The sequence below is a fragment of the Zingiber officinale genome, unplaced genomic scaffold, assembly GCF_018446385.1.
Source record: "Zingiber officinale cultivar Zhangliang unplaced genomic scaffold, Zo_v1.1 ctg99, whole genome shotgun sequence".
NCBI lineage: Eukaryota > Viridiplantae > Streptophyta > Magnoliopsida > Zingiberales > Zingiberaceae > Zingiber > Zingiber officinale.
The window spans coordinates 78,080-95,506 of record NW_024589991.1 but is presented as its reverse complement, the minus strand read 5'-3'; the positions used below and the strand labels follow the sequence as shown (position 1 = coordinate 95,506).

General features: G+C 46.2%; 1 protein-coding gene across 1 annotated transcript; it reads left to right on the top strand.

Moving 5' to 3' along the window:
• The first annotated feature begins 14,541 nt into the window (after positions 1-14,541).
• On the top strand, positions 14,542-15,396 carry LOC122037864 (uncharacterized mitochondrial protein AtMg00810-like). Its single transcript, XM_042597319.1, has one exon. The coding sequence runs from the start codon at positions 14,542-14,544 to the stop codon at positions 15,394-15,396; it is 855 nt and encodes a 284-aa protein (XP_042453253.1).
• The last annotated feature ends 2,031 nt before the right edge of the window (positions 15,397-17,427 follow it).

Here is a 17,427-nt window from a genome sequence, read left to right as displayed (position 1 = left end):
GCTTCGGGAAAAGAGAGTCCCGAGAGAAGACAGGCTGCGAACTCAATCCTGGCACCGAACGAAGAGTACTATTAGGTACGAGTGAAAGGACGTGAGTAGGTTTTTGCGCTATTCTTCTTCTCTCTCTCTACTGTCTCTCGCTTGCTTTTTTTGTCATCTATTTTGTGCCTTTCCACTTCTTTTCTTTCCACATCTCTTGTTGAGGAACTCAGACCCGTGACGAGCGAATTGGATGAGGCGCAAGCAAGGTCTCTATCTACTGAGAGGACACGTCGCTGCACTCGTTCATCAATTCAGAGCTGGCCCAATCAATCCTTTTAATAAGAAAAGCAGCCGCCTACCTTTAGTGTTCGCTGAGTTCGACCATTGGAGAGGCTCCCACTTCAAAGAATGGTCTTCGATCCGGGCTTAGGTCCTTGAACCTGGTCTTAGAGAACCGGGAAAGCAGATGGGACGGAGAGGCTCCCACTTCAAAGAATGGTCTTCGATCCGGGCTTAGTTTCGCCTGCACCCGCTTCTCTGCTATCAGCTATAGGGTGGGGTGGTCCTTCCCAGTTATATCTCTCTCTGGCTACGCACCTATCTTATAGTATAGCAAGTTCATTCCACTCGCTTCTTCGACTTCGCGTTGGTCTCCCTTCCTGAACTACGAGTCATCTTCTCTGATTCTCTTCCGGTCCTCCGAATCAGTCGGGGAGCAAGCCTCAGATCATGCGGAGTCAGGATTGGATTCATCCGGCTCTTGCGAGGGGCAAGGAGAAGAGTGGATTAAGGAACCACGACCAAATAGCTTGTATTCAAGTCTGGGGATCTGACCAAGTATGAAAATGTAGAGATTCTTTCGTGCTATAGCATCATATACTTTATGAATTGGACCCACTTCCAACTCGTTAATCGTCTATCTGTCCAGTGCTAGGATTCATCTGTCCTTTGCAGTCCTCTCCTCTTCATCTCACCTGTCTTTTCCAGTCCCCATCACTCGGGCTCTCGCTAGTCATTTATAGTGGAACTGGTCTAATCGTCGTTTGTCGGCTCGCTCATGGGCCGGTGGTTCAATTCCTGCCATTTCGTCGTTGCACTCTGCCCTTCCCAGTAGTCGCTCGGTCCTCACTATTTAGAATGAGGTTGAAGCATGACGGATCTACCCCGATTCAGGAGCACTACAGATAGAGAGGCGAGAACGAAGGGCTCGGAGAGAATGACTTCAACGCCGCGGTCCTATCAAAGGATTCCTATTGAATCGATCAGCGGAGTGCTTCTTCGTGCCCCAGACCCCGCCCATTAGCAACCACTTCGACTGAGCATGAGTAGTGAAATGCTGATCAAGCTGGAGAGAGCGAGAGTAGAATTTCATAGTCAACCTTCTCTGATCAATACCATAATATATAAAGAAATGATTGGACCACGGGGCACGAGCGGGACTTAGCCGGGAAGGTAGTATGAGTCCCTCAGACCTTTCCATGCGTCCAGCCGAACGAATCGAAGTTCGACGTTCAAGTCCCGTCTTCTTTGTGAAAGGAGCCAGCGAGTGGAATGGCCAAGTCTTGATTTTGGCCCGCAGCGAGTAAAACGGAGTGGAGCCAGCAGGCAGAAGGATTCAGTGTAGCGGCAGAGGCAGCACTCAAAGGAGAAGAGTAGCGGTAGAAGCAGAAAACTGACCGGATACGAAGCGGAATGTGTTAGCAGGCCATTTCTTCCCCTTCCTTCCCTAGCTCTACCTGGCCCTATGAGGAAGCACTCTGATTTCGGGGCCTATTCATCGGTCGTTCCGGTCCCATGGTACGCGTAACTTGGACTCATATCAATAAGCAACTATCGGACTTTCTCTTCAGTAGTAGCTAATTGCGGAACCGAATGACGACTGCAACCAACTGCTATGGATTGGCACATTCACGAGCCTGCGAGGTAGGAATCCGTTAGTGGATGGGCATACGAGAGGCATTCATCATATACTGACTATAAATAAGAAACTAAGTGACTGAAAAGAGTAGGATCGAGATTCGGACTCAACCTTCCTGCATCTCCCAATGCATTCCCTTCCCAATCTAGCCTATTCCACTAAGCCTCTTCATTAGCTCCCGATCACTGGCATGAAATAGCCTGATCTCGCCCGCCTCATCATTGGCTCCCGATCTTGGGCATGAAAGATAGGCATGAATAGATAGGCCGCGTAACTGAATAGCACATAGTTGAACTCGCTGGCAGACTCGTCTGGCAAAGGCGTAGAAATAGGTCTCGATGGGCATGAAGAATGTTCTCTTCCTCTTCCATTCATTCCCTCAGTCCGAGATGCGCATGACATTCATGACATGAGTGATAAGAAAGAAATATAAATAGATTGAATGAATTGAACTGAGGAGCGTAGCAGAGCGACGCGAAGTTGGAGCGACATCGGAAAGAGAAGCGACTGAACAGGAAAGCCGACGGAGGCTCAGCTCAACGGGAGCGGTAAAGCCAGATGGATATTATAAAATAATAAACGTGAGCGAAGACATGAGCGTCCATTCTCATCCACTCTCTGCCAGTCACCCTTGCTATTGCTACCGCTAGTCCCGTACTACTTTGATTTTAGAAAGCTTGATCGGATACTAGGCACTGCTTTGTCGGCTAGCTCCTTTCATAAGAAGAGTGAAAGAATAATAGGAAGGACAGAGAAAAAGAGCCACGGCTACCAGAAATGAATCTAGCTACGCTAAAAGAAAAGTCGCAAATAAAGGATTGATGCTCTCACGTGTGTCTACCACAAGCATTGAAGTCCCCTAATCCTCTATCACAATCCCCAGTCAGCAATACTGGGTACTATGCCTGCGAAACGGTACTCCAAGCGATAACGGAGAGCCAGCCAAGCGCCAGATAGATATGTATAGGGAGAGAAGCATGCATAGTCACGACTACGCTATCAGAGTGAGAAGCTTGAGTATGGTGCATTCGATCTAGTCGCTCCACACCTCGACTCTGAATCCAGCGATTCCATTACGGGGCAGTCTTCCTCTACCGAATCTCTTTCTTGCCAGTGGTAGAGGTTCTTCATCTCACTAGTCTGAGGGATGTTATGACGAGCTTCGACTTCGCTTTTCGACTTCGCATGAGATCGCTTGGTCTGTCTTTCCCGCCGAATCATCATATTTCTTTCATAAGATCAGACCCGCCGAAGATCATTAATAAGTGAAGCGAGCAAGCGAGTAAGGATTCATGAATTCAGAAAGATCGGATGGGCCGGGTGAGAAGTAGTGCTCACGTACCTAGAGCTATGGCCCCATAGATGGAGTGAATCAAGTAGGGAGTGAGGTTTGGAGTGAATCAAGTAGGGAGTTTTGCCATTGCTTCTTGTCTCTTCGACTTCGCTATGTCAACAAGAAAGAAAAACTATTGTATAGTTAAGTACTCAAGATGATGACTAGTAAGCGTGATATGGACTTTGATTCTATATCTTCTTCTTTCCCGACTCTGACTTCAGTAGTAGGATCTGATAGAACGGGGCTAGTGTGGATTGGATTGTTCATATAAGGTTGGCTCGCGGCTGCCGCATGTAGCTATCGCTTCAATTGGCTGGTTCAACTTGCCATCTCCTTTATGGTTGGCTCGCTCATCCCGCTCGCTTGGTCCAATATGTCTTGCCATTCGATGAGGCGGGACAGACCTTAATTTATATATAGTCGCAATCAATCTAGATAGATATGAGATGAGCTCTGGTAGGACCAAAGCTCAGATCATATTGACTGAAGCCCCGAGGAGTGAGTCTAGTTTCTTTGCCCTCCGCCTGGGGGACAGGCTATCAGCCGTGGACTCAGCAGGGCTCCTCCTCTCTCTCATTCCCGATCCAAAGTACCGTTCCACTAGCAGTCCAAAGTACCGGGCTTCCCAGGGAAGAGTTTCGATTGGCTGATGGCTGACCTTGGATTAGTTTCGAGCTTGGCTGATGGCAGAAACCGTCCTTCGCACTCGCACACACCTACCTACTGGGATCTTTGCCCTACCTAACTATACCTGCGAGAACTACCACGGGAATTGAGAACCTGAGATGAGATCAGGGGCCTTCCCTTTCGCGGCCTCCGACCTCTACTACGCACGCAATGAGCCATTGGGATTGTGCACGCACATGCTCTTCGCCGAGTCCTCTCTTATCATATCAGCCCTCCCTAACCAGACGGGACGGGGGACTTCTCCGCCGAGCTTTCCTGGTCTGATCTTCCTTAGGAGGCCAGGCCTCGTCTCCATCTCACGCACGGACTGGACAAGAGAACTTAGAGTCTCACGGACTACAGACAGAACTACCCGATTTAGAGAGGTGAGATGGTTCTCAGGAGCAAGAGACCTCACGACCTCATCTGCACCTACGCACAGAGCCTATCTATGTGGGATCCGGATCCGGTCCGCTCGCTGCATCGCTGGTTCCGCTCGTTAGCTTGTGTGGTTCCCTCTCTTCTCTGCTCTGGTTCTTTCGGTTGTGCTCCCGCAGCCGTTCATATGAGCCTCGGTCGGTCGGTTGGGCAGGCGTTCAACTGTGGATCAGTCCGTAGCGCTCCCGTTCCATCCGTTCTATCTGTGGATCCGTCCGTTCGTAGGGTTCCGCGTAGCGTTCCGTTGAGTTGGTTCTCTGTTCCGTTCCTTCCGTTCGGTTGTTTCGCTCACTGCTTGTTGCCAGGTAAGTTGAACTGACTTAACTCCTTCAAGAGCAGACAGTGCTTGGAAATAGAATAGTGATTAGGGACCTCTAATCTCCTCTCATTATCCTTTATCGGGGGGAGACCTCTCTTTCAAGGGATCTTATTCACCAACTTGATCTGTGGAGGCGCTGCTCCTCATTCACATAGGAGCGGCAGCCAACCAGTGACGCACTATAATTCGTTAAGTAGAGGATCCAGATTCACCCAATGGCGCTATAGGAAATTATTGGAAGAGAGCTAGCGGAGTTTGGTCAAGAACTACTTGCTCGCACGTGCCCACATCCTCCATTCAATCCTCTGCCCATTAGGATCGGCACGGGCGGGACACATCCAGTACGCGAGGTCTAGAGATTGGTCTGATCCGCAAACCCAACATTCTAACTTCACTTTAACACCCGCGGGGCAAGAGGGAGTAGAGGGGCGAGTTAAACTAAGCGGAGGGATTGATCCATGACATGATGGAATAAGTTTAGCAAGGTCCAAAAGAAGGCAAAAATGAAGGAAAAAGAAGGCCCGAGGTCACGACGGGGAGTGAGATCCCTCTTTCGGGTCATTCTTCAAGACTCTGATTATGGTAAAAATCAGAAAGAAGCCAGAAAAGAGGCGCTAAATCAATGAGAAATTCACGACAAAATACTGCTGATGGGGATTTGCAAGCGATATTTCGAATATCACAGTAGCTTAACACAGAGATTGAGTACCTAAACGAGGAAGGGCAGCAAGGTTAGGGCTCACCTCGTCGGAGAATGAGTTGCCCCATATCCAATCAAGAACCCTTGGGACCTGGGATACCTCCTGACTTTCTTTGTGCTTCCTCATCCGACCCACGCCCTCTTTAATCTCTTCCCTTTGCGGATGATAAAGAAAGCGGGGTCCTTCCTCACAGAGTCCAGAGCTACTGTTAGAAAAAGGCAAAGAAGACTGACAAGGCTAAGCCCGGGCCGACCTGCAAGAATGACTCCTCCCAACATTATTCTAAGAATCACTCTCCAACTACTTGAAGGGTGAAAGAAGATCCCTCACCCAAACAGATTCTTCTTTACCTCGGCACTTTTCTTCATCCGCCTTTAATAGAAAACCCGATGCCAATTCCCAAGACCCCTATCCTCTCCCGGTCGAGCATATCGAACGAACTTCAAAGCTAAGATATAGAATAGAACTTAGATAACGAAGGGCCCTGATCCCTACAGGCATAAATGTGTAGCTGTCGCGGGGGCTCCTCGTCTCTTTCAACATCTCTGAGGGAAAAGATGGATTGGCTTTCCTTTCTTTTATCAGATGCTCCAAGTCAAGGCGAGAAACTTGCGAATGAAAGGCCTCTTGCCAATGAACTGATTTTCCCATCTCCTCTCGCTAACTAAGGCTCCATACTTTATATTTAATTAAGAGTGAACTTCCGCGTCTATCATCCGCAATCGCTTTAGCTGGGAAAGAGGATCTCATACTTTATATTTAATTAAGAAGCAAGTGACAGTTCTCGGCTTAAGAACAGGTCTCCCCTCTCGGAGAAGACTGCTGGGCACGAGTCCCCTTTCCATGATAGAGTAGCTGGCCCAGGACTTAATAGCAGATAGAGATGCTTTGCTTATGCATGTGGGACCCTTCCTTATTGAAGAAGTATTCAACATGGAAAGCCCTACCTATTATTGATTCCCAGCTGCCGGGCCGGGCCAAAGAAAGGATTCCCACCACATCATCTAAGTTCTGAATGGTCTTGGTCAATCCACCTAAGCACTGCTCTTATAGTTCCATATCCAATAATATCTACGAGTACGATTCTGAACCTCGAGTGAGTCTCATAAGCAATAAGGGCACTTCGGAAATTGATGAATACGCTTGACAGTGGAGGAAGGTCGCCCCGCTCTCTTTCCATAAATAGGTAGACTTCGTACCTTGAATCCGCCCCTCTATCCTTGGCATTTTCTATTCTAGATATGTGGAACCATGCTTTGGAATCTGTTTTGGGCCCGACCTACCGCTCTCAATTCATTCCTACCTCTCCTGAAGTGGGGATCAGTACTCTTTAAAATAAAGAAAGAAAGATCTATTCTCTCGCTGAGACCTATTAATTATCAGCCTCCACGTCACCAGAACTCATTGTCCCCGGACCCGGAATACTTCCTTCCTGCGTTCGTGTCAAGTTAAGGTGGCATGCTTCTAATAGAGGGTCCAATAAAAGGCCCCCCCTCTAGGCCTCGGGTCATGTCATTTGAGAGGGATTCTTCCATCTTCTGAGCCATCCAATTCTACCAGGAAGAGCTGGAGCTGAAATATCCATCTTTCCCCTACTTCCTCCGCTTCCGGGCCCCTTACATCTTGATTGTGCCAGTTGAATATGCAGTCCTCTACGTCTTACCCCCTATTCATTGTTTTCTCTGTCCTAATGTCATGTGGCTACTCTAATTCCTCTTCGGGAAGCATGAACTCTGAACCAGCTCCCTAGTCGCATGCTTGCTCTCTTTCTTTTCTTCCCTGTCTGAGCGGGGGAGATAGCTAGAAGTTCTCGGCTAGACAAGAGGGAGGTGCTGCCATTCATGTTCTTTCCGGTCTATTCCTACTAGTCGTCATCTCGGTTAGTGGCTCGGGCCTCGACTCTACTACAAGTCCCGTTAAGGATGGGGAGCCGGTAAATTACTAGTTCCCATTGCTCCCTGGCCTAGATTAATGTCAGGAACCGAACTGGTGACACGAGGTGCGAAGCAGTCCGAAGCTCTACCAACTATTTCCCATGCATCATCCTGGTCTTTTCAGTCTTCGACTTCGCTTCATTATTGAGTCTCTAAAAATGTCTTATTAAATAGGAGTGGATAGTGGCATGCCCTATGATCCATATCCGAAGTGAGGACCTACTTAACTCGAGAGTGAGCGGTTCACTATCCAATCAGTACCGATCTAGAGTACAATTAGATACACTACAGGAAGCATGGCGGAGAGATCAATGACACCAAAGATCAAGTGCTTCATTTCCCTTCCTTCACTACGAGTGATGTTCTTGGAGGTGCATCACTAAGACCTACGATTCATTTCCGGTCCAGTCCTCGCAGTCAGTCATGAGTCCCGATCTGATTCAATTCAGACAATGAAAACGTTGAGGAATGGGCGGCGACCTGCCACGTTGTCTAAAACCTGCCACGTTGTCTAAAACCTGCCACGTTTGTCTACTAATCCAAGTGGGGATCTTGGACCCCTGCACAGGAAGAGGAGAGGGTAAGGGAGGTCCGCGCCGCATAAATGAAAGAGATTGTACGCTGACTTACACTGATTTTGCTTTATTAGACTAAAGTGCTAAAGTGATCCATTCTTGCGATGGTTCTGGATTCCTTGATTCATTCTCTTCGCTTTTCTTGCCCTCTGTGGAAATATTCTGATTCATTCGCTTTCTATCTCTTGATCTTCTTTCTCTATTTGCTCTCTTGCTTGCTTGATTCGACATCTCTGCTCTCTTGCCCTCACTCAGTTGGAGATTGATCTGAGATTGCCCTCTTTGTAGAACAGGCGGATGAACTTTGCTGCCGCACTCCACTTCGCATGAACTCAAGTCTCATTCGACTTCGCTTCTCGACTCTATTAAGATGCAATGATGCAGCTGCCGCATGTAGCATTCGCTTACAATGCTGGCTCGCTCTTGGGCCGTTCTGCCGCATGTAGCTTCGCAGCAATTGGCCCTACGTCGCATGAACTAGGCCGGCCTAGGCTATTTAGAGGGCTTCATCCTCCGTCAGGCGATATGAACTGGCTTGAAACTAGGTCTCGGCAGAGAGAGAAGAGGTCCTTCATTCCCCGAAGAGCGAGGGCCTTCTTAAGCTGGATTTCAGCTCCGGAATAGGGCAGGACGGCCTTCCGTCAGTAGATGACCTATAGTCAGTTCCTGCTTTACCGCCAGCATTGACTTGGGAATTCGCTTTCTCTAAGAGGAGGCTTTAATTGGTGTGATCCAGAGGAAATCCCTCTATTATACTTCGAACTCAGGCACCAGACTTCCCTGACCTGAAAGCTAGCCCGGATGGGTCCCTTACCCTATCACATAGGTCCCCTATCTTTCCCTTAGTTCTATATCTATTTGCTCATGGGCATTCCAGGTCAGACTCCAACTCAAGAGGATCTAAACCTAAACACACTATTGAATTCTTGTAGGTCAAAGATCACTTTTATCTATACTTTAGAACAGCTTGTCGGGCATCACATATCTTGACTTTCTGCTTTAGGTGAGGGGAATAAATCACAGGTAAGGCCCCGCTCAGCAGCAGGGTAGGGAGATATTGAAGGATTGGGCGAACTTCCCCGAATTGCCCTAAGGCCCCACTCAACAGAGTTCTTCTATGGCTCGTGCCAGTGGTACCTTCTGATAGGCTTTTCCTCTTCCCTCACTATAGGTATAGGTGAGAGACTCCTTCCTATTAGATAAAGAGAAATCAATCCTTCAAACTCAGATTCAAGCAAGCAAGACGGAAGATGAAGAGATACCAGTCGCGGGAATGAATCAAAATCACTGCAAAAAAGAAATGGGGAGCAGGGTTTTCCCTCTAGTTCTATATGAGAATGAGAAGGGTATGTAATAGCTCGCTTTACCGTAATTTAGGGCAGACTATAAGTACGACCGTTAGGAAAAAAAAAATGACCAATTTGACTTTAGTTATGTGGCCAATATGAGAAGGTTTTGGCGGGGCCAACCGCTGGAGGCTGCTAGTTCTTGCTTGACTCTTTATGCTTGAGTGGGTTGGTGTAGAAATCAAACTTGGCCTTGGCCATGAACTTGGACTTTGTTTGAACCTAACTTGGCCCATTTTTGATTAGGAATTGAAGATTGTAAGTGATGGAATGGAATGAAACTCATCCTCTGTATTGTATGGAAGGCACCCTTTCTAGTTTCTAGAGAAGGCAGCCGCCACTCCATGAGGGAACTCCGCGGCAAAATGAAACTTTCTCTCTTCCTCAGCCTAAAATAAGTAGGGCCTGATTCCAGCCTTCTCCTCAACATAAGGGCGCCATATGAATTGGTTAGGGTCATCAATAAATCTTGAAATCGGCACCAGCAAAGTGCTTGATTCGGTCCATTGGTCGGATCGTGGGAACTTCCAGTCTTTCTGCCCGGGGAGAAGAACGAGAATGAAGCTCGACCCTAGTCCAACAATCGTTCATACAAAAAAAAGCATCTGGAGGAAAGGAGTGTACATGAAGTTCTAGATGGCCTACCTCCGGGCAAAAACGAATATCTTACTATTTCCTTCAAGCTTGCATGAATCGCCCCACCGGAAACCTGCTCTCCTGTGGTTAAGCAAGAGACTTCCTCTTTACTGGTCCCTATACCCCAAGCGGCATAAGATAAGCACTCGTAACTGCTTCATTTATAACATAAAAACGAGTTTGACCTTTTTTTTATATAAGAACCCTATCCAAAGCTTTTGTTTAGCCTGTTCCGATCTTCTTCGATGCATTCCCAGTCTTTTTTTGTTTTTTCTACTCGTCTTCTTGCTCCAGCTACAATTATATTAGTATATAGGGGGGAGCCCCAAACGGACTGACTAAGTCATCGAAAGAACTCAACCGCAAGTACAAGTATAGGATTCAATGTGAAAGGACAATGTTCATTTCCTTCAATTCATAAGCCCGATTATCACGATCCCCAAAAAGTTGCCCGAAGTGACTGACAATGACAATATAGTCTAGTTTTTTTCCCTTTTCCAGAGACGAGAAAAGTAGCACCCATGGACCTAGCTCACAGAAGAAGGGGACTAGTTGCGACAGGAACGAGGGAACATGGTGTTGTGCTTCTTACCTATGATGATTCCGCATTTGCCTGGTCAAGCTTATTCTTATTACTGGCAGGCGAGACCGATCGATTGAAGTTACGGTTCATAGCTAAAGCCCTTCGCTTAGTAAGCTGGAGCTTCGAGGTCATAACTTCGATTCCCTTCTCTTCCGGTTAGCAACTAACTGGCTCTCCTACTCGGTACTCTACCCTCTCCCGCTGACTAACCACCATACCTATTCGCCCTACCTCGGGCAATCTTTCTACCTATTTCTATTTGTTTGGTAGGGTCGAATTCCCATCAACCATCAAGTTGGTCCTCAATGAGGTCTTTTCCAAATATGGCTAAGAACTTCTTACCGCGAACAGAGTTCCGAGTCGCTTATTGGAATCAGAGACTGAGTCAACAAGCATTCCTACCCGAGAACTTCTTATCTTCTACTAAGATCCGAACACCTATCCAAGCCAAGGCCAAGCTCTTTGCCGACTCTATTCCCTATCCGTTAATGCTTTTGTTATTCAATCTCTTCCTATTCTTTCTCCCCCTCGGCTTACGGTAGTAAGAGTAAGCCGAATCGCTTTTTCATTTTCACTCGTGAGTTCCAATGTAGATGTAGGCTCGATTGCTCAGTTGTATGTCTTTCCCAGATCAACTTTCGGCAGCCTCTGCTTCAGAGTGGAACACTTTCCGTCTATTATACAGTATCCCATCCTGGCAAGACAGAAACGAGAGAATATCCGATTCAGTTCGTAGGGAATCCGAAAGGGTCATTCTATTCCTCCCATAGAAGGCAGGCCGATCCCTTTTGATCCAATTTGAAAGCCGTTAGAAAGATGTGCAATAGTGTTTTATGGTCTTTCCTTCTTAGGTCCATCCAGGTTCTAGCATTCACTGAGTCTGGGAGAGTCTACCTTCTTTATCGGAACAAGTGATGAATCCATTCCTTTCCTTCAGTAGGGGAGAAGGCTACCGAAGCGAAGGAGGTTCTGAGAATTCAAAACTCCGAAGTCACTTTCTTTGTCCCCAGGAATCGAAGTTCCAAAAGCAGACGAAATCATTATGAATCCAATCGCTTTGCGACAGCAATGGTATCCTTCTAGTCGTGCTTAAGCGGATGTGAAGTCTAATTTGCCAAGGTTGGGAAGGCTTTTAACTGTTCTGTGCGAAGAAGGCATTCTTGCAAAACCTATTCAGTGCATTTCGGGATAAAACCATGGGCAAAGCCTCTCGCCACGTTAAAGCTATAGAAGTACCATATTTTCCTTTCACTGCGCGGAAAGAAAGTTTCCCCTTCGGGTTCATGCCCTACGGTCTAATATCTGTCTCAAAGAGTGGACTTTAAGAGCGGAAATCCCGCATCCAAAAGACTAGCAGCGTATTCGTCGCAAACAGTCTTTGTCCAATTCTTCCATCAATCCCATTCCCCTAACAGCTCCTTCTATCAAAGAGCCAAAGAGGGCATTCTTTTTCCTTCCCTTCGGGAGTCAGGTATGCCTTGGATCTTGATATCTGGTATTTGATTTTCTTTGTGGCTTAAGCAAGGCACTTTTCCTTCTATGGAGTCAACATCTGGAATCAAACCCAACCTTTCCTCCTCATCGTCCGCTCAGCAGCCACTACTGGTGAGCCCTAATTCATCTTCGAATGCTGCAGGCTAAAGCCCCTCAACGTCCTGCAGTAGTGCCATGGACCTTCCTGGACGCGCTGGATACAAGCCCGACCCCAGCCTGCAGACTTAGACTTAACCCGGAGAAGAAAGACTGGCGACAAAGACCGAGAGAGGGAAGAGACTCGCTACCTTCGATTAACCCGTCGCTCCTTCCGGCAGCCCCCCCTTCTCGACGCCGACAAAAGATTCTGGCCTAAGGATAAGTGGGGGAAGGAGAGGATCTCACGACATCGATTACGGCATTTACCAAACCAATTGCAATTAAGTCATTCAAACCTACTTTCGGAAAATCATCAGCAAGGCAGCACGCAAGCTCAAGTGAAAGGCAAAAATGCAGGGTTTCAAACCTCATACTAAGAGAAAGATTCTAAACTAAACAAGTAAAAAGAAGACAGCGAAAGAAATGGATTTCGCACCAGCATACGCAAAGCAAAGAGTGGAAAGGTGCTTTTTACCACACTTCGCTAACCGCTCTCTCTTCGCGCTCTAACGAATCTCTGCTCCTTTGCAATCCATCATCCAAAGGTAAAAAAAGGTCAATAGCCTAGGGCAAAGGTCATCCTTTTTTCCAGATAGTTCAATTCTTGATGTCGGGCCAGATGATTGAAGATGGTTCCTGCCAGCGTAGAAGTAATTTATAGGATCCTTGCAACTTCCCTATAGCGAGTAGATCGAGTGCTTTTGTCTTCGTCTTCCTGTGGGTTTGACCAATTGGATTCCTTTCCTTATACCTGCCTTCGATTCGGTGCTAGCCTTACATCCTTCCAAGTTTTTTGATTCTTTCCTATCTCTCTTTTCTGGATTCTTATTCTTTTGGGGTAAGAGCCGATTATGCGACAGAGAGGCTGCAGCGGATATTGCGATAACCGATATCGCATAAGAGGTTGTCGTGAAAGATTTGTAAAGTTTTAAATAAACCACAGCTCTTCTCAGCGTAGAAAGTCCTAACTAGATTCGGCAAATTGACATATGGTTTAGTCTACTTTCGATTCCACGCAATGACATTTGAGGAATCCAGGGAAGGGACAACTACTTGACTTCTATTGGCTCTAAGCCTAGTTCTTCCAAGCAAGTCGGATAAACTGGCTGGCATTGATGCTACCACCTTCTCTTCTTTCCAGGTTGCTCTCTTTCCTAAGGCAGGAAGGAAAGTCTTGATCAAATGGGCAAAGATTCCGTGATCTCAAGGACGAAGTGGCTCCCTTTCTTCTTCTTTAGAAAGAGTCCTAAATGCATGAAAAGTGGACAAGGATTAGCATTGCAGTCTCTCTAGCGGTTGTCTTCCTCTTGTACGCTCCTAGGCGATGAAGCTAGTTCTAGAGTTGCTTGCTCTTTCTAGCTCTCTCCGAGTCTGCTAGTGGATTGGGATACCGAAAACGCTTGCTTCTATTCCTAGTAGCGATTGTCTTCTTCCTCCGCTTTCGGATTCGAGTTAGGAAGTCAGCTTTCCGATTGGCTTTCCGTACCTATCACTCGTACGAGAGTTCCTCTCTCGATTTAGCTATTCGATTGCGATACGATTCCTCTAGCGATTCTAGTTGTCTTGTCATAGCTCTGTGTCTATCGTTAGTGTGAATTCACTGATTATGAGATCGCCGCATAGTGTATCGAGGGGCTTTGTGGTTGATGCTTGCTTCGCTCCTCCCCTTTCAGTCGAGTGGCTATCGCTCCTTGAGTGAGTTAAGTGACTGCCCTTTAGGATGTAAATGCTCTCCTTCCGCTTTTCATTCGTTCTGCCATCCATTCAGTTGGAGTCTAAGTGTAGGCTTTTCTTCCCATATCTCTTATCTAGAATAGGCTTTGCTTGGGGCTGGCTAACGATATATCCCTGAGAGGGCTACGGGTTCTCCTTAGACAGATGACTCTCCCATTTTTTTTGCTGGTAAATACGGGATAGGATCCAATATACTCTGGCAGCGAAGCTTCTTTACTGTCTCTTGTGCTGGTTGTTCAATACTCCCATCAATCCACCAATCAACGGAACGTAGTGTGGTAGCTCTGCCATCCGCAGCGAAGGAAAGATAAGTCGGCCGATATAATCTCTTTTTTTATTCCACAACCAGTGCCTCTATCGAAAGAGAACAAGTCGCCTATTCCATACCCAGTTCTTTCTCTGCTCGTGGGATAGGAATGAATGAAGCAAATGACGATCGATGCTTCATAACCGCTCTTGGCAAACTGCTATGGTTGGAAGCTTCATCAACTAGATGTCAAAAATGCATTTTTGCATGGAGACCTACAAGAAGCAGTATATATAGAGCCACCACCAGGATATCATGTATTAGATGATGAAAAATGGGTTTGCAAATTGAGAAAGGAAATCTATGGGTTCAAGCAAGCCCCACGAGCCTGGTTTGAAAGCCTCCGCAAAACTCTTCTTTATAATGGTTACAGTCGAAGCAAGTCAGACAACTCACTGTTTTTCAAGAGAGAAGGTGTGAAACTCATTCTAATTATGGTACTTATTTATGTTGATGACATAATAGTTACAGGAAATGCAGAAGACGAAATTGATAAGCTAAAACTCATACTTGGTCATCAATTTGCCATGAAAGACCTGGGAGAACTAAAGTGTTTTTTGGGCATAGAGGTTGAGCGCTCATCTAATGGAATGAAGATTACTCAGCAGAAATATGCTCTTGATCTTCTAAAAAGATTTGGTTTGAATGACTGCAAACCTGCACCTACCCCTATGGTTCTTGGACAGCAATTATCACAAAAAGAGAGTCACCCTGTCAAACATCCAGAGAAGTATAGAAGTCTTGTGGGAGCACTTCAATATCTCACTTTTACACGCCCAGATATAACATTTGCTGTAAACCAAGTATGTCAATTCATGCATGATCCTCGTGAGTTTTTTATTCAAGCTGCCAAGAGAATTCTTCGTTATGTGAAAGGAACATTAGCAGATGGGCTTTTTTTCCCTACTGTCAAAAGGCAACCTAATCTAGTTGCTTACTCAGATGCTAACTGGGGCGGAGATCCTGATTCAAGGAGATCAATTAAAGGTTTTAGTGTCTTCTTTGCTGGTTCACTTATCTTATGGAGTAGCAAGAAACAAAGAACAGTTTCTCGATCAAGCGCAAAGCAAAAATCTCGTGCAATGTCGGATGCAACAGCAGAAAGAACTTGGTATCGTCACCTTCTCTCTGAGCTGGGTATAAAGCCTAATGGTCTAACTCTACTTTGTGATAACCAGAGTGCTATAAAGCTGGCTTCAAATCCACTCTTTCATGCACGAAGCAAACACATTGAATTGGATTGTCACTTTGTGCGAAAAAAAAAGGTAGAAGATTCGCTAAATTGTTGAGCCACAGCGAGAAGATTCTTAGCCACTTGAAGAAAAGGAGTCTACTCAAAAGTATATTGACCATCCATGACTGAAAGAAGAGAAATTAAGCCAACCCGCGAGAAGAAGCAAGCTTGTCTCTTGAATTGCTCTTTTGAGTCGACTGTTCACTCAGGGGTAGCGGTGAATAGGAACTCCGCTTTCTTCTCGAACGGATATAGTAAGTGTGCCACGAGTGCTCCCTCTCTCTTTATTCTCACCCGGCCTTCAATGCTTTGAAAGCAAAGGGGGTGAACGCGGTCTTGATGCGGAGAAAGTAGGATGTCCAATCTCGTGCTTAAAGTGGTTCGCAGTACTTGCTTTATGCCTTTCCTTCTGACTTTCCTGAGCGAGGAAGGGAATCGCAACTTCGGATGCGAGCAAGGAAGCGCTAGCCTATACCTATACGACTGCTACTCTTATTGATATTGATGAATGCGGGCTAAGGACGTTGATACCTGAGCCCTCTTCAAGTCTTGTTTTCAAGCCCACCAGTCGAGATGCCAAAGAAGAAGGAAGATTGACCACCCAGACTCTAACGAATCAGTGGCCTTAGATGCTTTTCATACTGAGGTCGAGGTTCTGGGCTCCCCTGTGTGTGGTCAAATGGTTTGTGACGGTCTTCTGGAGCTGGCAATGTCAACGCTCGGGGAATTGAACCGTCTTTGAGCCTAAATCTTCTATTTGAACTCATTTTCCTTAATGTGAATCGAAAACAACTTCTTTATTATATTTATGCTGATGATCCTCTCATTCCTTTCCTGCTTGAATCAACTATCTCTTAGAGCAAAGAGGTATTTTAGCTCGTTCGTCTTCTTTTCGTTCTTAGTTCCTCGACTTTTTGGTGCAAGAAACCTAACCAACCAAGCTAAGAGGTACTTTCTAGACTGAATTACTAAGGCTTTCAGTAAAGCTAGTTGCTAAGAGTAGTACTTTGCTAGGCAGCACACTCCTACATTAGCGCACTCTCTCTTGCATTTCTGGCTGGCTGGGCTCCTGCCTTAAGAAGAGTTAAAGGATTTCTCCTTCATGCCCTTGCTCGCCCAACAAGTTCCCTTTGCTGATGAAAGTACTCATCCGTGCTTTGTTTAATGAGGATTTTTGACTCATTATTATCTTCCGTTAGCTCTTTGGTAAGCTTCATAAGGTAGTGCTAACTATCTTCGCTACATCAGAGAGAGTCAACTTCGTTCATCACTTACTACCTACGTTCTTTCAGAACCTTAGAGATTCCCGTAAAGCACATTTTTTAATAGCGCTAGCTAACAAGTAACCGAGTGAATGTTGCGTAAGTGAACGGAATGCTGTTGGCATGTTCGAGCGTTGCAAGCAAGTAAACTACTTATCTTCGTTGCGTAGGCGAAGTGAGTTGGCTCTTTCGAGCTAGGGCTAAGCGAGCCAGAAGTGAGCCAAGCTGGAGTTCTTGTTCGAGTGAACCGGGTACTCAACTAAGATGTTGAAGGTTTAATACCGGTTCATCCTCATTGCATAGTAAGTAGAACTACCTCTCCCCATGAGTACTCCCTTTCCGTTAGCCCAATCCGCTTTATGATCCCAGCTGGTGCTAATCCTTTGCATCATGACCATAAGTCAAGGCAAATGGAGTCACTCCAGTGCTGGAACGTTGGGACGTCCTATAAGCCCAGAGAGCCTCTGACAACACCTCATGCCAGACCCTTGGGTTGTCAGTAATCATCTTCTCTATTATGGGTTTCAGAACCTTATTAGATGACTCGGCCTGACCATTAGCCTGAGTATAGTAAGGTGTTGAATGAATGATCTCAAAAGCATAATTGCAAATTCCTTCACTTGTTCTCCTGTGAAAACTTTTTCCTGGTCTGCAGTTACAGTCAGTGAGATGCCGAATATATGAATGAGATTTTCCTTCAGGACCTTAATGAATATTTCCTTTGTCACATTCTTCAAGGGTATGGCTTCAGCTCACTCGGTAAAATAATCCGTTGCAACAGAACGTATGTTGCTTGCTTGATGGTGGATATATCTTACCAATCA

Coding starts and splice junctions, on each gene's coding strand:
- LOC122037864 (XM_042597319.1), top strand. CDS start 14,542: ATGGTACTTATTTATGTTGATGACATAATAGTTACAGGAAATGCAGAA.